The sequence below is a fragment of the Carcharhinus amblyrhynchos genome, chromosome 15 (assembly GCF_965287045.1).
Source record: "Carcharhinus amblyrhynchos chromosome 15, sCarAmb.v2.hapA, whole genome shotgun sequence".
Taxonomy (NCBI): domain Eukaryota; kingdom Metazoa; phylum Chordata; class Chondrichthyes; order Carcharhiniformes; family Carcharhinidae; genus Carcharhinus; species Carcharhinus amblyrhynchos.
In genome coordinates, this window is record NC_137338.1 from 62,684,980 (window position 1) to 62,708,137 (window position 23,158).

The 23,158-nt window shown below is 44.6% G+C and overlaps 1 protein-coding gene across 4 annotated transcripts in view; it reads left to right on the forward strand.

The window, feature by feature from the left end:
* The window catches only part of nhsa (Nance-Horan syndrome a (congenital cataracts and dental anomalies)), a 482,186-nt gene that overhangs the window by 348,934 nt on the left and 110,094 nt on the right, over positions 1-23,158 (forward strand). For all 4 annotated transcript variants that reach the window (XM_080204037.1, XM_080204038.1, XM_080204039.1 and 1 more), the window contains exon 2: positions 10,204-10,356. In XM_080204037.1, coding sequence (XP_080060163.1) covers positions 10,204-10,356 — 153 coding nt within the window. The remainder of the gene's footprint in view (positions 1-10,203; positions 10,357-23,158) is intronic.

Here is a 23,158-nt window from a genome sequence, read left to right on the forward strand (position 1 = left end):
TCAAGTGCGGTACCCGGTGTAATACGCAACACACCAAGGGAGGCCAAATCTTTGATCTGCGAGGATATACTATGTCTTCAGATTTTTGTGTTCCTTTCACAAAGCCAAATAAGCTTTATGTTCTTAACTGCCCTACCAGCTTGCTTTGCCACCTTTAAAGATTTGTGAATGTCTAGCTTACGTCCTCCTACTCTTAAACCCCCTCCAAGACAGTATTGTTCAGAATATCTGCCTCTCCATGGTGTGCCTCCCGAAATGTATCTCTGTACACTTTATGTGCCTATCCAATAACCGCTTGAAAGTTCCTAAAGTATCTGACTCCACTATCACAGCAGGCAGTGCATTCCATACCCCAAACACTCTCTGAGTAAAGAATCTACTTTGGACATCCCTCCTATATCTCCCACCACAAACCTTATAGTTATGCTCCCTAGTAACAGCTACATCCACCCGAGGAAATAGTCACTGCAGGTCCACTCTATCTATCCCCCTCATCATCTTATAAACCTCTATTAAGTCGCCTCTCATCCTCCTCCGCTCTAAAGAGAAAAGCCCCAGCTCCCTCAACCTTTCCGCATAAGACCTACCCTCCAAACCAGGCAGCATCCTGGTAAATCTCCTCTGCACTGTCTCCAATGCTTCCACATCCTTCTTATAGTGAGGTGACCAGAACTGCACACAATATTCCAATATTCACCAAGGTCCTGTATAGTTATAGCATGACCCCACGACTCTTAAACTCAAAACCCTCTGTTAATAAACGCTAACACTATAGGCCTTCTTCACGGCTCTATCTACTTGAGTGCAACCTTCAGAGATCTGTGGATATGAGCCCCAAGATCTCTCTGTTCCTCCACATTCCTCAGCACCCGGCCATTGATCCTGTAATCCACATTCAAATTTGTCCTACCAAAATGAATCACCTTGCACTTACCAGGGTGAAACTCCATCTGCCACTTTTCTGCCCAGCTCTGCATCCCATCAATGTCTCTTTGCAGCCTACAAGAGCCCTCCACCTCATCCACTACTCCACCAATCTTGGTGTCATCAGCAAATTTACTAACACATCCTTCAGCTCCCTCTTCCAAGACATTGATAAAAATCATAAATAGCAGAGGACCCAGCACTGATCCCTGTGGTACACCGCTGGTAACTAGCCCCCAGTCTGAAAATTTTCCCTCCACCACCACCCTCTGTCTTCTACAAGACAGCCAGTTACTTATCCAATCGGCCAAATTTCCTTCTATCCCACACCTCCTTACTTTCTTCATGAGCCTACCATGGGGAACCTTATCAAACTGAAATCCATATATACAACATCAACTGCTCTACCTTCATCTACACACTTAGTTACCTCCGCAAAGAATTTCTCGTTGTGAGTTGAATATGCTTTTCTTTTTAGTCTCTCATTGGAAAATTTACAATCAAATCTTGTAACTTAAGACTGCCAATGTGTTGTTTTACTTCTGTCCTCTAGTTATTTTTTGCTATCTATTTTGCTACTCATCCTGGATCGATATGCTATGACATTAGTCAGGAGATGCTTATGCAAAAAACCTTCTGAAAATACAATGAGATTACATCTTTTCATATTTCTCCATTTACAGCTACTTTTGTTTATGTGTCTGTTTGCTGGTTTTCTAGTTATCCTGAAATGTGCTGGGACTGATGTCAGTTTTGTCAGTGACGTTGTTTGACAAAGGGTCATGCGGACTCGAAATGTCAGCTCTTTTCTCTCCGTACGGATGTTGCCAGACCTGCTGAGGTTTTCTAGCATTTTCTCTTTTGGTGTCAGATTCCAGTATCTGCAGTAATTTGCTTTTATTGGCTGCTATTTCGTGCATATTTGTTGAGTTGGCCAAATGTGGTAACCGCTCTCACTATGTGAGTATTAAGTTCTGAATGGAGAGAGGTTGTCTGCCACTGTGGACCTGAGGTAGCAGAATTTACTAACTCTGTCTAGCAAGGATATTATTTAGTGTGATGATGGGCAGAGACCCTGTCCCATAACCATGCTTTTCTTAAGGTTTATAGAGAAAAGGTTACAGGACTGCGAGAAACAATCCATGATTCTCTGTGGCCGAGTGAATGATTGCTGTGGTATCGTTAGAGTGCAGGAGTTCTCTGATCCAGATGTGCTTTTTTTTAAACTTTGCTTTCAGTCTGAACAGTTTATTGAGCCTGCCATCCAGTATGGAGCTAAACATTTTCCATTCCCACCTGATCAAATATGCAGATTAAGGGGGCATAGAGAAGAGACCAAACAACGTGAGGGTGAGGGACACAGCTCTGCTTCATCATAGAATCCCTACAATGCAGAAGGAGACCATTCAGCCCATCAAGTCTGCACTGACAATCCCACCCAGGCCCTATTCCTGTAACATTTATCTGTTAATCCCCTGAGGGGCAATTTAGCATGGCCAATCAACCTAACCCACACATCTTTGGACTGTGGGAGCCCACGCAGACGGGGAGATAATTTGCAAACACACAGATAGTGACCCAAGGCTAGAATTGAACCTGGGTCTCAGGCACAGTGAGGCAGCGGTGCTAACCACTGTGCCACTGTCCCCGCCTTGCTTCACTCTGCATTTGCCAGGGGTGGTCCTGGCCAAGAGCGCTGTACATTGCATGTTGTCATGAATGGAGCAGATGACAAGTTCGAGGAACTTCGGTGGACAATTTTCATCAAAGTCTTGTCGCGTCCTCCCCTTCTGATGGTGTCGGACTGCTTCATTGATCAATGAAAGTAAGTTAAAAAGGAGTATTCTGTTCCCTATACGCCATTGTAGCCGGCATATGGAGAAGATAGTGTCCACTGCACATTTGCCAACATGGACACCACAATGTCCTTCTGGATACATTCAGTCTGTATGTTTATAACCCCACTGAAGGCCTTCCCAATGACGGTAAGGAGTGAGATGTCCCTGGAGTTGTTGTAATCTCTCCTGTCGCCTGTGTGTTTAGATATTTGTGGTATTTATATCATTCAAGTCCTGTGGAACAGATCTTACCTTTCAACAGAGAAGGAGGAGGGCACCTGGGAAGTGAGGGGGTAGGGGGGGATTGTGAGTCATTTTGGGACTCCAGAGAGTGTCAAAGGAGATTAGCTTCAGTAGGTCAGGTCATACTATAGGCGAAGAATTTTAACAAGTGAGTGATTGGATGAGGAGTTGAAGGCCCACCGAGTGACTCAAACACCAATTTGTGCTTGAAACCTTTGCACGGTGCCTTCTAAAGCTCAGTCACGCCACAGCAGAGAAGCAGTGAGGGGAATCCAAGCATTGCCCTGTGAAGAGAGACAATCGGACCTCCGCTACACACCACTGAAGGGTTTCCTGTAGAGTTCTTCCCTTCATTTCATTTTTGTGCCTTCACGCTGTCGAATCCCCAGCCCAGCAGCAGCTTTATCGAGTGAATGTGGATCAACGGGGATGCTAATTCTCTACATGAAACAGATTTGAGAGGTGTGAATCCCACAGGCTGCATGGAGCTGGAATTGCTCTCCTTAGAGCAGAGGGATTTAATGGGAGATTTAATAGATATGTCCATCATGAAGGGTTTTGATGGAGTCAATGTGGAGAAACTGTTTCCAGGAGGGTCATAGGAGACAGATTTAAGGTCATTTGTAAAAGAATAAAAGGGTAACCGAGGCAGTTTTGTTTTTGACACAACAGTTAATGATGCTGTAGGACGCACTGCCAGAGTGGCTGGTGGAAGCAGATTCAATAGTAACTTTTAGTAGGAAACCAGATATCTATGTGATAGGGGGAGAATTGTAGGGACAGGACAGCAGAGCAAGGGAGTAGAGCTAGTTGGATCGCTCTTTTGAACAGCTGATGCAGATATGATGGACTGAACAGCTCTCTTTCAACACTGGAAGATTGTGTACAAAGACTTTGTTGTCTAATACAGAGATATACTGGTGGAGGGTGAGAGCAGATTTACCCACTTGCCTCTGTAGCTGGATCAGAGCAGGTATAAGAACATAAGAAATAGGAGCAGGAGTAGGCCATCTAGCCCTTCGAGCCTGCCCCGCCATTCAATAAGATCAAGGCTGATCTGAAGTGGATCAGTTCCACTTTCCCGCTTTCTCCCCATAACCCTTAATTCCCCTGTCTATCAGAAACCTACCTACCTGTGACTTAAATATATTCAGCGAGGTAGCCTCCACCACTTCAACGGGCAGAGAATTCCAGAGATTCACCACCCTTTGAGTGAAGGAGTTCCTCCTCAACTCTGATCTAAACTGCCACCCCCTTATCTTGAGGCTGTGCCCTCTAGTCCTGCTATCCTTTCTAAGCGGGAAGAATCTCTCTACCTCTACCCTATCCATCCCCTTCATTATCTTATACGTCTCTATAAGATCCCCTCTCATCCTTCTAAACTCCAACGAGTACAGACCCAGTTTATTTAGTCTCTCTTCATAGTCCAACCTTCTCATCTCCGGTATCAGCCTAGTAAACCTCCTCTGCACTCCCTCCAAGGCCAAAATATCCTTGCGCAAGTGCAGCGACCAAAACTGCACACAGTACTCCAGCTGCGGCCTCACCGGTACCCTGTACAGCTGCAGCAAGACCTCCCTACTTTTATATTCTATCCCCTTCGATTACCAACTTGTGTAGGGAGATCTCAGAAGGGGGACACCATACATATTTCCCATAGAGCCGTAGAGTTTCACAGCACAAAAGAGAGGCCCTCAGCCCATTGTGTCAGCACTCGCCATCAAACACCTATCGATTCCCATTCCTGAAGGGATTTAACTCTCAGAGTCCCCAAGAGATCAGCACTGAATAGAAAAAAATGCTTTCAAACGGACAACGACTTATACCCTGAGTTGATTATCCAGCTGTTTTCACTGCACAGTTAAGGTCCATGGGGATGGATGGGTAGCCATTTATACATTTGACCCTAAATATCTGCGGGCTGTTTGACTGTGGGGGCATCACAGACAAGTCCAGACCTGTTTTTTTTTCCACAATGGGCCTCTACAGGGGAAACTCAGCATGGCATTTTTCAAGAGGGCAGCATGGTGGCACAGTGGCTAACACTGCTGCCTCTCAGCACCAGGGCCTCTGGTTCAGTTCTGGCCTTGGCAGTCTGTGTGGAGTTTGCACATTCACCCTGTGTCTGCAAGGGTTTCCTCCAGGGTGTTTTGGTTTCCCCTCACAGTCCAAAGATGTGGGGGTTAAGTTGGATGGTCATGTTAAGTTGCCCCTTAATGTTTAGAGGGATTAGCAGGGTAAATATGTGTGGTTACAGGAGTAGGACTTGGGTGGAATTGTGGTCGGTGCAGACCCGATGAGCCGAATGGCCTCTTTCTGCACTATAAGGATTCTATGATTCTAAGAATGGCCCTAGCCTATGTAACAACTATCATGTCTTGCAGACAGAATGCCAGATCTGTACACACCTATATAACCTACTGCCTTTAGGCAGCTGCCCACCTTTATCTCATTGACTCAAAGCTGTTGTTTCTTTCTAGAAAGGAAAGCTGATACATTCGTTTATAAAATTACTTACATTGAAGCACTGCCAATGGTAGTTTTCAAAGAAATTAAAGATTGTATTTGCACTTTTTGACAGGGATCTTTATTTTGGTCTTGGCTAAATGGATACTGTGCTTGTACCAGATCTCATCATTTCGACCTCTGCTGTGCAATGCAAATTCATTAGAATTTGGCTGGCAAAGCTGTAATACATTCTGTCAGATGTGGTAGTCAGTCATAAGCAGCTTCTCCCACTGCTCCATCAGTACATTGTAATGCACACATTAAATGGAGAGCGTTGTTGCATTTTTAATGCAAAAATGGAAAGAAAAAGCCTTGGGTGTTTAAATTTTAGGGTTTTTAAAAAATAATCAACTGCAGAAATTAGCATATGTCATTAGTTGGCTTTTCACTGCAATAAAACCCTGACTGGAAGCCAGGCAACTGGATCCTGCAAAGATCAGCTTGAAAGGTTTTCTCATCAGGTTGCCTCCTGAAGATATTAGGTTTTTTTAATTCATTTGTGGGATATGGGTGTCGCTGGCTCGCCAGCCTTTATTGCCCATACCTAGTTGCCCGAGAGTCAACCCCTTTGCCTTGGCTCTGGAGTCACATGTTGGCCAGAACAGGTAAGGATGGCAAATTTCCTTCCCTCAAGGACATTAGTGAACCAGACGGGTTTTTCCAGCAACTGACAATGATTTAGAAAGTGAAAAAGAACAGTACAGCACAGGAACAGGCCCTTCAGCCCTCCAAGCCTGTGCCAGTCATGTTATCCTATCGAGACCAATTGCTTAGATCCCTCTTATATCCATTTGTTCATTTGACCATTGAGAAAAGTCTTAAATGTGGCTGGCTTAACTGCCTCAATCACTTCACTTGGCAATGCATTTCAGGCCACCACCAGCTTCTGTGGAAACAAAAACTTACCCCGTGCATCTCCACTGAACCTTTCCCCCTTATCTTGAACTTATGGCCCCTTGTATTTGTCATTTCTGCCCTGGGGAAAAGCTTCCAAATGTTAATCCTATCTAAACCTCTCATAATTTTATAAACTTCTATCAGGTCGTCCCTCCATTTCCATCTTTCCAGGGAGAATAAACCCAGTTTATTCAATCTCTTTTCATAGCTAATACCCTCCATACCAGGCAACATCCTAGTCAACCTTTTCAGCACTGCATCCAAAGTCTCTACGTCTCTCATGGAGCATGGTTTCATGGTCATTCTTACTTCCAGATATTTTTTATTGAATTCAAATTCCACCATTTGCCATGGCGGGATTTGAGCCCGAGTTCCCCAGAACATTAGGATAAAAGCAAAACACTGCGGATGCTGGAATCTGAAACAAAAGCAGAAAATGCTGGAAAATCTCAGCAGGTCTGACAGCACCTGTGGGAAAGAATAGAGCCAACGTTTCGAGTTTAGACGACTCGCCATCAGAGCTGGCGAAGGGTCATCTAGACTCAAAACGTTGGCTCTAATTTCTCCCCACGGATGCTGTCAGACCTGCTGAGATTTTCCAGCATTTTCTGTTTTTGTTTTCCAGGTTATTAGCTGAATTTCTGGATCAATAGTCTATTGATAATACTATTCAGCTGTCACCTCCCCGACTGCAATCCAGTTATGCCAGCCATCGGTCGTATCACACCCAAGTGGCCATGCTTCATGTGTACAGCTGAATTGCAAGTGTCTGTAAGCTTCACAGTCAAGCCTCGTTCTGGCCCACACTGCTGCCTTTAAGTATTTCAGCAGGGCTCAGGGAACAGAGTAGGAGATAGAGCTCCTGGTGATACTTCCCTGTCTGTAACCTAGGGACATGGGTACCATGCGATGATTTTTCATGACCACCTGGAAAAGACAGGCCTGGGCCTAAGTTCAGCATCTCATCAGATAGACAGCACCTCCAAGAGTGCAGCATTCCCTCAGTACTGCATTGGAGTGGAGGACATGACGCTGTTTTACATCAACGATGATGAAGTGGAAACGGTCGTGAGCTTTAAGTTTCTAGGTGTCCAGATCACTAACAAGCTGGACTGGTCCCTCCATGCCGACGCTATAGTTAAGAAAGCCCACCAATATCTCTACTTTCTCAGGAGGCTAAGGAAATTTGGCATGTCCGCAATGACTGGTACCAGTTTTTACAGATGCACCATAGAAAGCATTCTTTCCAGATGTATCACAGCTTGGTATGACGCCTGCTCTATCCAAGACCACGAGACGTAGCTCAGTCCATCACGCAAACTAGCCTGCCATCCTTTGACTCCGCCTAAACTTCCTGTTGCCTCAGAAAAGCAAACAGCATTGAGGACCCCACGCACCCTGGAAGTGCTCTCTTCCACCATCTTCCATCAGAAAAAGATACAAAAATCTGAAAACATGTACCAGCCAACTCAAGAATGGCTTCTTCCCTGCTGCCTTTAGACCTCTGAATGAACCTACCTCTCATATTACATTGGTCTTTCTCTACACTCTAGCTGTGACCGTAACACCTCATTCTGCACCCTCTCCTTTCCTTCTCTCCTACGTGCTCTATGAATGGTATATTTTGTCTGAATAGAGTGCGAGAAAGAATACTTTTCACTGTATCCTAATACATGTGACAATAATAAATCAAATCAGCTCAGGTCACTGTTTCAGGTTTTGGGGTGGGACTTGAACCCACAGGCAGACACAGTGTCAAGAGTGCCACCACTGACCTTTAGCTGGCATCTGGCTCTGATCAAATCGATGGACTCGGCACAAAGCAGAGATCACACTTAAGGGAGCTTCCTGCTCTATATGGCTCCCTCTTCCACTGGGCAGTGTCACTCAACTCTAAGGGACTATGGAAGGTGACCTGAGGATTTTCTGTTTTGTAATGCGTACGGCAGCAATCGGCAAGTTTGTCACTTTTAGCTGCTCTGACTATAGTTCAAAATGAAAGTCCTTTGTGGGATTTGTTCTGAAGTACTTTTACTCCCACTGAGAATTAGGAGGTAATTTAGTCGTCACTTTTCCGGGCATAGGGCCTTTTGGTGGTTAAAGAGTTGTTTTGGGAGGCCGGGATTTTCCAGCCCCACCCACCTCTTGGATTGTCTCATCCCCAACAAAAAACAGTGGACTTTAGACTGAGCTCTAAATCCCCTACGGCAGGTTCCCCTCACGGTAAAATCCAGGAGTGTAATATTAATCAGCTTTGCGAGTGACTATTGCTCCCCTGACACAGATATAAACGTGAGATACATTTCTCTGCTCTATTTTAAAACATATGGTAAAGACATTACGAGGGGCTGATGGCAAGAGGTCATATCTGTTTAGCTGCTTAAATAGGTGGAAGTTTTTAAATCAAATTTTATTATGCAGATATTTGTAATAAAGAGATTCATGATCGTGGTACCAATATAATGAAAGAAAAATTGAAGAAAAATTATTTCATACTGTGAATTTTTTTTGAAGGTAATAATGTTTTTTCTCACTGGGACTCCCAAAAGTCCAACTAGCCTCACCCAGTAGTCACATACCATGCCAGTGAACTCATTGTAAAGTATACCACAGCCAAGCTCAGTCCCATCTCACTTGTTGTCTCCACAAGCGCACAAGCATTCCTGGGGTAGAGGTGGGGTCTTGGGAGGAAATCTGGCTGGCATTTCCCTTAGCCCACAGACATCAAGATCAATTGTCGCATCCTGAAATAACTGCTCACAGGCCGGTCTCCCTTCATCAGATTCCCTTTATTTATAAATTCAATTCCACTCCAAAGAGCGGTACAAAGTCGGAATCCGAAGTGTCGGTAGCCCTGACACTCCTCAATATATATACACAGGTGAGATCCCTGATTTGGCAAGTAATCATAACCTCGATCAGAGAGCTCATACTCCAAGAGGCCAACCTCATGGGCCTCATTACACATCCCCACTGACTGAGGTCAGATAGTATAGCTCAGAGCGGAAATCAAAGCTGATATCTCCTGGTCTCTCTTGTACTCAGATGGTAGTTGGCCATTGTGGAAGTATGTATTTATCAGTGACTAAGGGGCACAGATTTAAAGTGATTGGTAGAAGGATTAGAGGGGGCATGGAGGAAAATGATTTCACATGGTGGGGGGCTGGATCTCGCTGCCTGAAAGGGTGATAGAGGCATGCACGTCATCTCCTTTGAAAAGTACCTGAAATGCTGTAATCTTCAGGCCTTCAGCACCAGAAGATATAATCTCAGACCAAGGGCTGCCTATTTAAGACAGATATGATTTCTTCTCTCAGAGAGGAGTGAATCGGTGGAAATCTTCACCACAGGGGGCTGCGGAGGCTGGGTCGTTGGATGTGCTCAAAGCTGAGATAGACAGATTTTTAATCAGTACAGGAATCGAGAGTTAGGGGATAAAGCAGGAAAGTGGAATTGAGGATTATCAGATCAGTCATGATCTCATTGAATGGTGCAGCAGGCTTGATGGGCTGAATGGCTTACTTTGCTCCTACATCTTATGATCTAAGGGCCAGAGACCAAATGCTGAAATGTCGGATTAGGCTGTTTGGGTCATTTATTTCAGCTGATGTAGACGTAATGGGCCAATTAGCCTCTTTCTATGATTTCTATCTCAGATTGTTTCTATGGTGCAAACACAGATTGTAGCCAGTAGTGCATTACTCTACAGAATGCTGCTATACCCTCACGGTTGTCCTTTGCTGAAGTCCCTGATATGATAATTGCTTACCGACTGTTTCTGTTTTTTTTTCAGCTGTATCAAACCTGGACAGGGAGAGTAAACTAACAGTCCACTACCAAGCTCCATGGTATCAGCAGGAAGGTCTATTTCACACACAGACCAGACCACCATGTATAGAGGAACTTCACCAATGTGCCAAACAGAAGCTACAACTCCTGCATAGAGGTACACCTGATGTTTTAATCTATATATATCCTCATAACCAGATTCGGTGCAGAGTTAACTCTATGCCAATTCATGTGTTAGCAGCGCGATGTCCATCTTACAGTTAAATGATTCCTTGAGAAAGAGGAACATTAGAGCATTTGAAAAGTGAGCAGAGGGATTAGAAGGTGGTTCATGCAGGGAGAAGTACCAGTGCAGACTTGATGGGTCAAATGGCCTTTTTTGTGAGGTAACATTCAATGGTATTACATTATAAGTTTTAAGTTTTAAAGTTTTTAAATTAAAAGTTTATTTATTAGTGTCACAAGAAGGCTTAGATTAACACTGTAATGAAGTTACTGTGAAAATCTCCTAGTTGTCACAGTCTGGCACCTGTTCGGGTACACTGAGGGAGAATTTAGCATGGCCAATGCACCTAACCAGCGTGTTTTTCGCTCTGTGGGAGGAAACTGGAGTACCTGGAGGAAACCCACGCAGACACGGGGAGAATGTACAAATCCCACACAGACAGTGACCAAGCCGGGAATCAAACTTAGATCCCTGGCGCTGTGGGGCAGCAATGTTAACCACTGTGCTACTGGTAGTATGTTTTAATTAGAACTTCTAATGAAAGGGAGGCAATTAATACATTGTTATATGACATGTAATATTTATCATATCTCTAAATATGTCATGCTTTAAGCTAACTATATCAAAGTGAAAATTCTTCCGTATCCCTAGCGCTTGATCAAAACACCAAGTCCAGTTTTGTCCATCTAGAAACTGAGTAGTATGCAAGCCTCTGAAATGGGTGCAGAGATCAGCCAACAAGGCTGATTCCCCAGCATCAGAGGGTTGAGGTAGGGGGGTAAACTGGAGAAACAAAGGCTCTTCAGCCTTGGAAGAAGATCTTGGAAGAAGATCTTCTTCCAAGAGGTAAATGCTGAACAAGGCAATGAGAGTGAACTAGTGGAAGGTGAATTTAGGTTTGACATCAGGAAGGCTCTCTTTAACAAAGAGTGAGCGATGCTGAGAAGTGACCTCAGTGGAGTGGTGCAGACAATAATCTTGAGTCATTCAGGGGCTGGGTGGATGGGCTGCAATGGGTGAAGGGGCCAGTGCAAGCTCTTGGTGGTATGATTGAGGTTGACCCTGTTGCCTTTGTCTATATTACGTAGCCATTGCAATCTATGTAATTTCAGCGAGGTGAAAGTGGAGAGGTACATGTTGCTGATGATCGGATGAATTACTCAACCATGCAATCCCATAGTTTCAGTCCTTGGGTAGATATCAGCTTGGATAAGTGAAGAAGGTCTTCATCTGGTCTCAGCAACTCTGGCTGCGGGAATAATATTGGTGAGGCCCTCACTCCAGATTACTGTTCAGTGATATAGAATCATAGAATCCCGACAGTATAGAAGAAGGCCATGCGGCCCATCAATTCTGTACTGACCACGATCCCACCGGACCCTATTCCTATAACCTCACACATTTACCCTGCCAATCCCTCTGACACTAGGTTCGATATAGCATGGCCAATCAACCTAATCTAAACATCTTTGGATTGTGGGAGGAAACTGGAGCACCCAGAGGAAACCCATGCAGGCATGGGGAGAAAGTGCAAACTCCACAATTATAGTGACTTGAAGCGGAGAATTGAACGTGGGTAATCATTGCAACACGGGGAAAATGAGGGTGGGCATCAGTAGCAACGGTTGTGTTCGATTTCAGATCCTATCCACCAATTAATTTCCTCGCTAGGCTGCGGAGAGACACAAAAGTAGTTATTTCTCAGGTTAAAATCTGCAAACACTGCAGTTTGACAAGCACATCCTCGTGAGATTACCTCATTACGCAGACACAGAGTGAATCTGTATCACCAAATCAGTTTATGATCACTGGTAGTTTGCATTGTTAGTGAGCTGTAATTACAGCTACTGCAGGGCTGGGTGTGACAAATGAAGATTGCCATCAGACTATTTACCTTGATTAGACAAACAGTGGCGAGGTTTTTTATATTCATTCATGGGACATGGGCATTGCTGGCTGGCCAGCATTTATTGCCTACCCCTAGTTGCCCTTGGATACTTAATTCCAGATATTTTTTATTGAATGCAAATTCCCCCACCTGCCTTGGTGGGATTTGATCCCGGGTCCCAGAACATTAGCTGAGTTTCTGAATTAATAATCTAGTGACGATACCACGAGGCCGTCACCTTCCCATCTTTTGCTGCATTGAATCGAAATGCTTTTATTTTTAAATTCCCTCCTATATTCACTCCTTTGCCCCTGATGGGGTACCCATGGCGCAACGCAGGACAGGGTCAAACTATTTACTTGATAGCAATTGGGCTCAGAAACACCAGCTGAATTTACCCTTCCCAAGCTCTGAGATATAAAACTTTTGTTTGTACTTTTATTGAGAAGCATGGTCTGAGTCTGAAGGCCAGGAGTTCAAGGCTCACTCCAGAGACCCTCAAATCTAGGCCAAGGCTCCATGAGGGGGTGCTGCACTCTTCCAGGTGCTCATTTTGGATGAGGCATCTAAAAGATGGCACAGTGGTTAGCCCAACTACCTCAAGGTGCCAGGGACGCAGGTTCGATTCCCGGCTTGGGTCACTGACTGTGCGGAGTCCGCATGTTCTTCCCCCTATCTGCGTGGGTTTCCTCCAGGCGCTCCAGTTTTCTAACCCACCGATGTGCGGGTTAGGCCATGCTAAATTACTCCTTAATGTCAGGGGGACTGGATAGGGTAAGTGCATTGGGTTATGGGATAGGGCCAGGGTGGGATTGTGGGCTGAATGGCCTCCTGCACTGTCGGGATTCTGTGATTCTAAGAAAAAACAAGGCCGCCTTTGTTCTCTCAGGAGGTTATTTAAGATCCCACAACATTGCTGGGAAGCTGTCCCCGTGTCCTGGTGGATATTTGTCTCTCAAACAGCCTTACGAATACAAATCATCTGGTTATGATCAAATTTCTATTTTTGGGATCTTGCTGCGTGTAAATTGGTTGTTGTGTTCCCCACATCATAGAAATGGCTACACTTAAAAATTACAGCCATTGAAAATGACTAAACTGGCTGTAAAGCACTTTGGGATAACTTGAAGCCATGAAAGCAACAATAGAAATGTTAGGTTTTTCCTTCCCTTTATTAGTACTTGGGACTGCAGCCAGCTAAGCTGGACTCAGGATTGAATCTTGCAATTGCCTACTCTGTTGTTTAAAGCTTATTCATTAGTGTCACAAGTAGGCTTACATTAACACTGCAATGAAGTTACTGTGAAAATCCTCCTAGTCGCCGCACTCCAGCACCTGTTCAGGTACACTGAGGGAGACTTTAGCATGGCCAATGCACCTAACCAGCATGTCTTTCGGACTGTGGGAGGAAACAGGAGCACCCAGAGGAAACCCATGCAGACACGGGGAGAATGTGCAGACTCTGCACAGATAGGGACCCAAGCCAGGAATTGAACCCGGGCCCCTGGCGCTGTGAGGCAGCAGTGCTAACCATGCCGCCCTTACACTGGACAATGTAGTTACCTATCCACTGATGCACTAAAGGCAATCTGTGATCATACTTGTGTTAGTCTGAAGTAAGTCCATCACCTCACCATAACAAACCACTGAGCAATTGTCATTCGAATGACACTTGTGGGCTGTGGGTGATAGCTTTAGAAGATAAGACCATTCAGCCTCTCCCGACCCTGCTGCACCATTCAGTACAGTCATGGCTGATTATCTGCTTTACCTCCACTTCCCCACTCCCACCCCATATCCTTTGATTCCTGGAGAGATCCAAAGTCTATCCACCTCAGCTTTAAATATATTCAAGGACGGACCATCCCCTAGGTTAAAGAATTCAAAAGATCTGGAGTATGTGACCACAGAAAGATCAAAAGGGATGTGAACTCAACTTTAATTCAAATTGTTGCAACCAAATTGCGTATTGCTTTTAAGATGTGTAGGTTGCCTTTAATTAGCATCACTGACACTCCAATTTTTGCATTCTTCCCTCAGTGCACCCCCACCCCCTCCCAATTGGTGAGCTACCATTAAACAACATGGCTAGCACTGACACAGGAGGATAACTGAGAGGTTTAGCTATTGATAAAGGTATATCGGGGGACTTTTACTTGTCAGACATGAGCTACCTTCCAAAAGAGAGACAACAATAAAAAGCACATTTTCTTGAACTGATGTAGTGGCATCATCCCACTGTTTCAGCACTGTAAGATCATACTTGTTTTGTTAGTAAACTAAAAGTTTAGAAATGGATTTTCTGTAATCAAACCATTTTAAAAACCTCCTAGCACCTGAATGTTTGTGAGACACCAAACTAGATATCAACATGTCGGTCAATATTGTAAATGTATTTTGCAGCAGATTTCAGCATTGCTGCATTGACATAAGTTAGCCTTTCCACTGAGCACAGACATTGCTCCATCATGGAATCCTACAGTGCAGAAGGAGGCCATTTGGCCGTCAAACTTGCACCAACAACAATCCCAAAGTCCTATCCCCGTAACCCACGTATTTACCATTCTACTCTCCTGACACTAAGGGGCAATTTAGCATGGCCAGTCTACCTAACTTGCACATCTTTGGACTGTGGGAGGAAACTGGAGTACCCGGAGGAAACCCACGCAGACACGAGGAGAATGTGCAAACTCCACACAAATAGTCCCAAGGCCAAAATTGAACCTGGGTCCCTGGTGCTGTGAGGCAGCAGTGCTAACCATTGTGCCACTGTCCTTAATAAACAATGTAACTTAACAACATAAACATGTCTTCCAACAAAGTTAAGAACAGCTGAAGATTTTAGGGAGAAATACACGAGGTTTAAAACCTAAGTGGCTGCATGACTAAAATATGAGTTAAATCATTGAGCTTGGACATATTAAGTTACATTTTATTCCCCCCTCCGTTTTATGCATTTTATGATCAATTGTTTTGTGATCAGTGAGATGAAAGATGCGTGGAGGGAAAATGAACCACTTTTTGCTTTGCAGCCAGTGTTAATATTAAACACTCCCAGGTCAGGTATTGCATGTCTTCATCCCGTGAAAAATTGCGTTCTGTCCGAGTTATGTGCTTTCGCCCCTGACTGCACCAGTCTGTCATTTTTCACTTCCCATGCCAACCATCCTATGACCCCCCCCCCTCCTCTTTTCTCAAGGTCAGATTCCTAATTTATTCCAACTATGTGAAGTTAAAGGTCATGTTAGTGAATATTAGTAACTATCATCCCATGGGGGAGGTTATGTGCGATAGTTTAGGATAGTGAATCAACAATCCACTTCACATCTCCTGACTTTTTTCCCAGTTGAAGCGAGATAAATTCATATTTTCTGCTGTTGCACACAAAGTCAGAATTACCTTTTCACTGATCAGAAGCGGACTCGGATCCAAGTTCCACGGGTACAACTGTGCTGGAATCCCAACCTCTGTTGCTACATATAATGTTCCTCCAGTGGATCCTTTTTCATTTGCAATAAGTTGGTTGTCATAAGTCATCTTCATCTTAAGGTAGCTTCAATCTCACTGGTGTACATTTCACACCATGCAGAATGATAACAGCAAGGAATCAAATAAAAGACGACCTCACTCTCTTCAGAGGCTGACACCCAATCTGGCCCCGTGGCCTTTGACTCAGCCAGTGTCTTTGTATTACAAATAACAATCATTACTGCTAAGGGGTAGAGCTGGGTTATCTCACTGCAAACTCTTAAATTCCTCTGGCATGATAAAGCCTGAATTTCTCTAGCAGGCAACCAGGGTGGCACAGTGGTTAGTAATGCTGCTTCACAGTGCTTCACAGTGCCAGGGATTCGGGTTTATTTCCTGGCTTGGGTCACTGCCTGTGTGTAGTTTGCACATTCTCCCCTTGTCTGTGTGGCTTTCCTCTCTGGCTGCTCAGGTTTCCTCCCACAGTCCAAAAGACGTGCTGGTTAGGTGCATTGGCCATGCTTAATTCTCCCTCACAGGCGTCAGAGTGTGGTGACTAAGGGATTCTCACAGTAACTTCATTGCAGCGTTAATGTAAGCCTACTTGTGACACTAATAAATGAACCTCAAAGTACAGAATTCCAAAGGAGGTTATTTGGCCCAACACTGGCTCCCTGACAGAACTTTGTACCACCCTCCCTGCACATGTCACAGAGTTGGTGTTCCATCACTGCGAAACTGATCCTGTAAAATTGTAATTCATTTTTGCAAACTAGGAATAACCCTTAAAACAGCACCGTTAAGTGTTGAATAAGGGTGACGTAGGCAAGAGTGAGGTAAGTAAGGGGATGAAGCGGGTAAAGCTGAGCAGGGTGAAGGGATGGAACAAAATTACTAACAGCAACCACATCCAACAAACAAAAGAAATTCTATAAATGAATCAACAAAATTGCATCTCCCGAAACAGTTCGGTAAGTTGCACCAAGGAGTCACCTGGTGGTCCGATTGTGTAATTGCAGCATTGCTGGTTGGTGCTGATGGTTCCCATTATAAATTCAGATGGAGAAACCTATAATGGAAAAAGCCAAAACACGAAAATAGAAGCTAAGATTTCATGAAAGGTGGTGTGTACAGACATGAGAATTTTAATTTGATCGATGTACATTGGAAGTATTTTTTAAACAACTCTGAATGTATGTTGACAGGCACGTCATCTGTTTTCAACTTACATGAGCTCATATTACACAGAAATGGACTGACCTCTGCAAAGTATGAGGAGGGTTGATTAATAGGAGTTTTGACATAATGCTCCTTAGTTCCGATATCAGATGTGTTTATCCAGCGCGACGATGTCCTCCTCCTCTCCAGGTGCTGACTGTGTTGTGGTAAGGAGCCAGATTTTCATGGTACAGGTAGCAGTCAGGGGACAGATTCATTTCCGGGTCACCCCCAACAGGAAGTAGAAGCTTATTGGTAATTTGGTGGAGGCGAGCTAACGTTTGGGTTGGAGACAGGTTTGTCAGTGGGTTAGTGCCAGGGATGGTCAGGAAAAATGGCGGGTTATTGGAAATGCAGGCCGCATAGAATCACAGAAACCCTACAATGCAGAAGGAAGCCATTCGGCCCATCAATCTGTGCTGGCTACAATCCCACCCAGGCCCTATTCCCATGACCCCTCATATTTACCCTACTAATCCTCCTAAAACTAAGGGTTAACCTGCAAATCTTTGGATTGTGGGAGGAAACCGAAGCACCCAGAGGAAATCCGTGCAGACATGGGGAGAATGTGCAAACAGTGACCCGAGCCTGGAATTGAACCCGGGTACCTGGCGCTGTGAGGCAGCAGTGCTCACCACTGTGCCACCCCAATTCTGACACCATTTTGACATCATAGCAATGGCGGCCACTTGCACAGTAATTTGTAAAATTGGTAGAATGCAGATTTTCAGATTTCAGAGAGAGCGGATAGAGGAGGGGAGGAAGGTGACAATTAGTTCAATATTTTTGACTTTTCCTATGATGGGGTAGGCCTCCCCTCTGCTCTTCATTGCCATTTATGAGTTGACCTTAAACTCAAAACACAGCTGATCTTGTTCTCCCCACCACCCTTGAGCTGGGCTGCATCACACAGCTCCCAAAGAAAATTGGAAAGATTCAAAGCCAAGCTCCTTAAGTAAAATTGAAGTTTATTCATTAGTCGTAAGTAATGCTTATTTTTACACTGCAACAAAGTTACTGTGGAACTCCCCTAGTTACCAGAGTTCGGCGCCTGTTCGGGTTAATGCTTCTAACCAGCATGTGTTTCGGAATGTGGGAGGAAACCTACGCAGACACAGAGAGAACATGCAAACTCCACACAGACAATGACCCAAGCTGGGAATCAAACTCGGGTCTCTGGCACTGTGAAGCAGCAGTGCTAACCACTGTGCTACCGTGCCGCCCCATTCATTGGCCTGATCATTTGTGTGGGACAGTTCATGAGCGTGTCCTCCAGATCTCCCCCCAACCCCCACAACACACACACACACACACACACACACACACACAGTTATCGCCCAGGTTGAGAATGGAGGAGATTGATGAACTTGAGGCCATTTGGCCCATTTTTCTTGTTGCACACCTAGCTTTCAACCTTAAAGTCTATTGTTCAAGTATAAGCCAAGGTCTTGAGACAGCAGGCCATTCGATCATAAGAACATAAGAAATAGGAGCAGGAGTAGGCCATCTAGCCCTTCGAGCCTGCCCCGCCATTCAATAAGATCATGGCTGATCTGAAGTGGATCAGTTCTACTTACCCCCTGCTCCCCATAACTCTTAATTCCCTTATCGATCAGAAATCTATCTACCTGTGATTTAAACATATTCAATGAGGTAACTTCCACCGCTTCAATGGGCAGAGAATTCCAAAGATTCACTACCCTCTGGGAGAAGAAGTTCCTCCTCAACTCTGTTCTAAACTGACCCCCCCCTTATTTTGAGGCTGTGTCCTCTAGTTCTTGTTTCCTCTACCTCAACCCTATCTAGCCCCTTCATTATAGAACATAGAACACTACAGCACAAACAGGCCCTTCGGCCCACGAGTTGCGCTGATCACATCAACACCTACCAACCTACAGACCTATCTATAACCCTCAATCTCATTAAACCCCATATACTCATCCAGAAGTCTTTTAAAAGACCCCAGCGAGTTCGCCTCCACCACCACTGACGGCAGCCGATTCCACTCACTCACCACCCTCTGAGTGAAAAACTTACCCCTAACATCACTTCTGAACTTCCCTCCCTGCACCTTAAATCTGTGTCCTCTCGTAGCAACCATTTCAACCCGGGGAAATAGCCTCTGAGAGTCCACCCTATCTATTCCTCTCAACATTTTGTAAACTTCTATCAGGTCGCCTCTCAACCTTCGTCTCTCCAGGGAAAAGAGTCCCAGCTCCCTCAACCTAACTTCATAAGGCATGCCTCCCAGTCCAGGCAACATCCTTGTAAATCTCCTCTGTACCCTCTCAATAGCTTCTACATCTTTCCTATAGTGAGGTGACCAGAACTGCGCACAATACTCTAAATGAGGCCTGACAAGGGTCTTATAAAGTTGCAGCATTACCTCCCGACTCCTAAACTCAATCCCTCGATTAATGAAGGCCAGTACACCATACGCCTTCTTGACCACCTCCTCCACCTGCGATGTACGTCTGCAGAAGATCACCCCTCAGCCTTCTAAACTCCAATGAGTACAGGCCCAATCTACTCAATCTCTCCTCATAATCTAACCCCCTCATCTCCGCTATCAACCTGGTGAACCTTCTCTGTACTCCCTCCAAGGCCAATATATCCTTTCGCAAATAAGAGGACCAAAATTGCACACAGTACTCCAGCTGCGGCCTCACCAGTGCCCTGTACAGTTGCAGCAAGACCTCCCTACTTTTATATTCCATCCCCCTCGCTATAAAGGCCAGCATCTCATTCGCCTTCTTGATCACCTGCTGCACCTGCAGACTGGGTTTTTGCGATTCATGCACAAGGACCCCCAGGTCCCTCTGCACAGTAGCATGTTGTAATTTTTCACCGTTTAAATAATATTCCATTTTACTATTATTTCTTCCAAAGTGGATAACCTCACACTTGCCAAAGTTATACTCCATCTGCCAGATCCTCGCCCACTCACTCAGCCTATCCAAATTTCTCTGCAGACTTTCCCCGTCCTCCATGCAATTCGCTTTCCCACTCATCTTTGTGTCATCAGCAAACTTTGTTACCTTACACTCGGTCCCCTCCTCCAGGTCGTCTATGTATATGGTAAACAGTTGGGGCCCCAGCACCGATCCCTGCAGTACGCCACTAGGCACCAACTTCCAACCAGAAAAGCACCCATTTATTCCAACTCTCTGCTTCTTGAAGGTATCTCATTGAAGGTACCTTAACCAATGGACCTAACCCTTCCCTTTTATTCTCTCATGCCCTCGGGGCTCACTTTATCAATGAGCTTGATCGTCAGATAAGTTTTTTGTTTTGCATCTTAGCCCCCAAACATTGAGGCCAGTCTTAGTGCCTTGACAGTGAGCTGCCTTGGACCCACTAACAGAGCTCTGAATTGAGATAGAACCTAATACCGTCCTGACACATTGGACTGATTGCAATAACAGGCAGTAAACGTACGCACTGAGCGGTGAAAGTTTGTATTTATTTCAAGATACAGGCAAGTTATATTCTAGAAATGAATGACAGAGTAAGAAACTGGAAGCTTCATCCATGAAGAGTCTATCTATTTTGGTAGCAAAAATAGGAAGGCAGATTATTATTTGAATGGGCGTAAGTTGAGAGAGGTGGACATTCAGTGAGACTTTGGTTTCCTTATGCATCAGTCGCTAAAAGTAACTGCAGTAAAGAAGGCAAATGGTGTGTTTGTAGCGAGAGGATTTGAGTATAGGTTTAGGGATGTTTTACTGCAATTGTATATGGCGTTGGTGAGGCCACACTTGGAGTATTGTGTGTATTTTTGGTGTTCTTAACTGAGGAAGGATGTCAGTGCTATGGAGGGAGTGCTGCGATGTAGGCCAATGAATGGGGCGGCACACACTGATTCCTGGGATGGCAGGCCTGTCATATGTGGAGAGACTAAGTCGGTTAGGATCGTATTCACTGGGGTTTAGAAGAGTGAGAGGGGATCTCATAGAAATTTTTAAAATTTCCATTTTTAGAATAGAAATTCTATTTTCTGTTTCAGTTTGGAAAGTCACGTTTTATTGCAAGAGCTTTCCATGCAAAGCTCTCCTGCATGGTTAGGCAGGGTTAGACAGGGTAGAGTCAGAGCAAATGTTCCTGATGATGGTGAATTCAAAACTAGGGATCATAATTTGAGGATAAGGGGTGAATCTTTTAGAACTGAGATGAGGAGAAATTTCTTCATCCAGAGGGTGGGGAATGTTTGGAATTCAATACCACAGTGGCCAAAACGTTGTGTGATTTCAAGAAGAAATTAGTTATAACTCTTTGGGCTAAAGGGATCAAACTTTTTGGGAGGAAGGGGGGATCAGGATATTGATTTTAATGATCAACCACGATCGAAATGAATGGTAGAACAGGCTCGAAGGGCCAAATGGCCTCCTCCTGCTTCTATTTTCTATGTTTCTATCTAAAGTACAGTTACTGCAGCATCATTTCTAACAAGAACAGTTTACATTTACTTAGCACCTTTAACAATAATAAAGTATCTCAAGACACTTCACACGACCTTTATCAAACAAAATACAACACTGGGCCTCATAAGGAGGTATTAGAATTGAGGACCAAAAACTCGATCAAAGTAGTAGGCTTTAAGGAGAGTTTCTATGGTAAGTGATGTGAAGAAATGGAGGGAAGGAATTTCCAGTGTTTCAGACCTCAGCAGCTGAAGATCTGGATGTTCATATTGGAGTAATTAAAATTGGGAATGCTCGAGAGGGCTGCCTCCCCCACTCATCTCATTCTGGTCTCTAGTGCATGCATCACCAATTTCAATCACTCCACCATCGGTGGTTCTGCCTTCAGTTGCCAAGTCTCCACTCTCTAGGATTCCCTCCCTAAACCTCTCCTCCTCTCTACCTCACTTTCCTCCTTTTGGACATTAAAACTTGCCTCTCTGACCAAATTTTGATCATCTGGAGTAATATCTCCTTTTGTGTCTCCCATGAGGCACCTTGGGACGTTTAATGATCTTAAAGCTGCTATATAAATGGAAACAATCGTTGCTGTTTTGCATGGAAAGCTTTCTGCAATAAAATGTGACTTTCCGAACTGAAAAAGGCCAACGCCCATTAAGAGTTTAAATGTGTGTTAGCGGTCAGACACGCCAACCTCTGCTCAGTACCTCCGCTCAGTACCTCTGCCAGTTTATGTGCACTGAAGCCCACCCCTGGCTGGTGTTGTATTCAAAGCCACAATGCATTGTAAGTGAGCTGTAATTGGCACCAGTGCTTCCGGTAGTGGCCTTTGGATCTAACTATTCTGAGCAGCTCTCTGGATAATGGACAAAGTCAAAGACCTGGTTGCCAGAGCTCTTGAGAATCCCGTGAGATGCACGCTACTTACATTTCCTGCTTTATAGTGAATGCACAGAACTAGTGTCCCCAGTAATGGAGTCTCCAAGTCTGAACACAGATGTTGAGGGTCAGCAGGATGTTTGACAACAGGGGATTAATAGCCAAGTTGGATTTTGTCTTCCTGCCCTCACTTTCAACATGTGCGTTCCTGCACTTTCCAACAGGGAAGTAAACCCAGCAGGTTATAGGGGGAGGGCAAATGAAATGTTGGCCTTTATTTCAAAGGGAATAGAGCATACAACTATAGGAGTCTTGCTGAAACTATACAAGGCACTAGTTAGGCCACATCTGGAATATTGGGAACAGCTTTGGTCCCCTTACCTAAGGAAAGATATAGTGGCCACGGGAGGCCGCTTCTAGAGAAGGTTCACTTTGTTGATCCTGGGTATGGAGGGATTTTCTTATGAGGAGAGGTTGAGTAGGTAGGGCCTACTCATTGGAGTTTAGAAGAATGAGGGGTAACCTTATTGAGACACATAGGATTCTCAGGGGACTTGACAGAGTAGATGCTGAGAGGTTGTTTCTTCTTGTGGGAAAGTCTAGGACCAGAGGGCATAATCTTAGAGTAAGAAGTTGCCCATCTAAGCCAGAGATGAGGAGGAATTTCCTCTCTCAGAGGGTAGTGAATCTGTGGAACTCTTTACCACAGAGAGCTGTAGCGGCCGGGTTGTTGGGTATGTTCAAGGCTTAGACAGACAGATTTTTAATCAGTAAGATAATCAAAAGTTATGGGCGTAAAGCGGGAATGTGGAGTTGAGGATTATATCAGATCAGTCATGACCTCATTGATTGGCAGAAC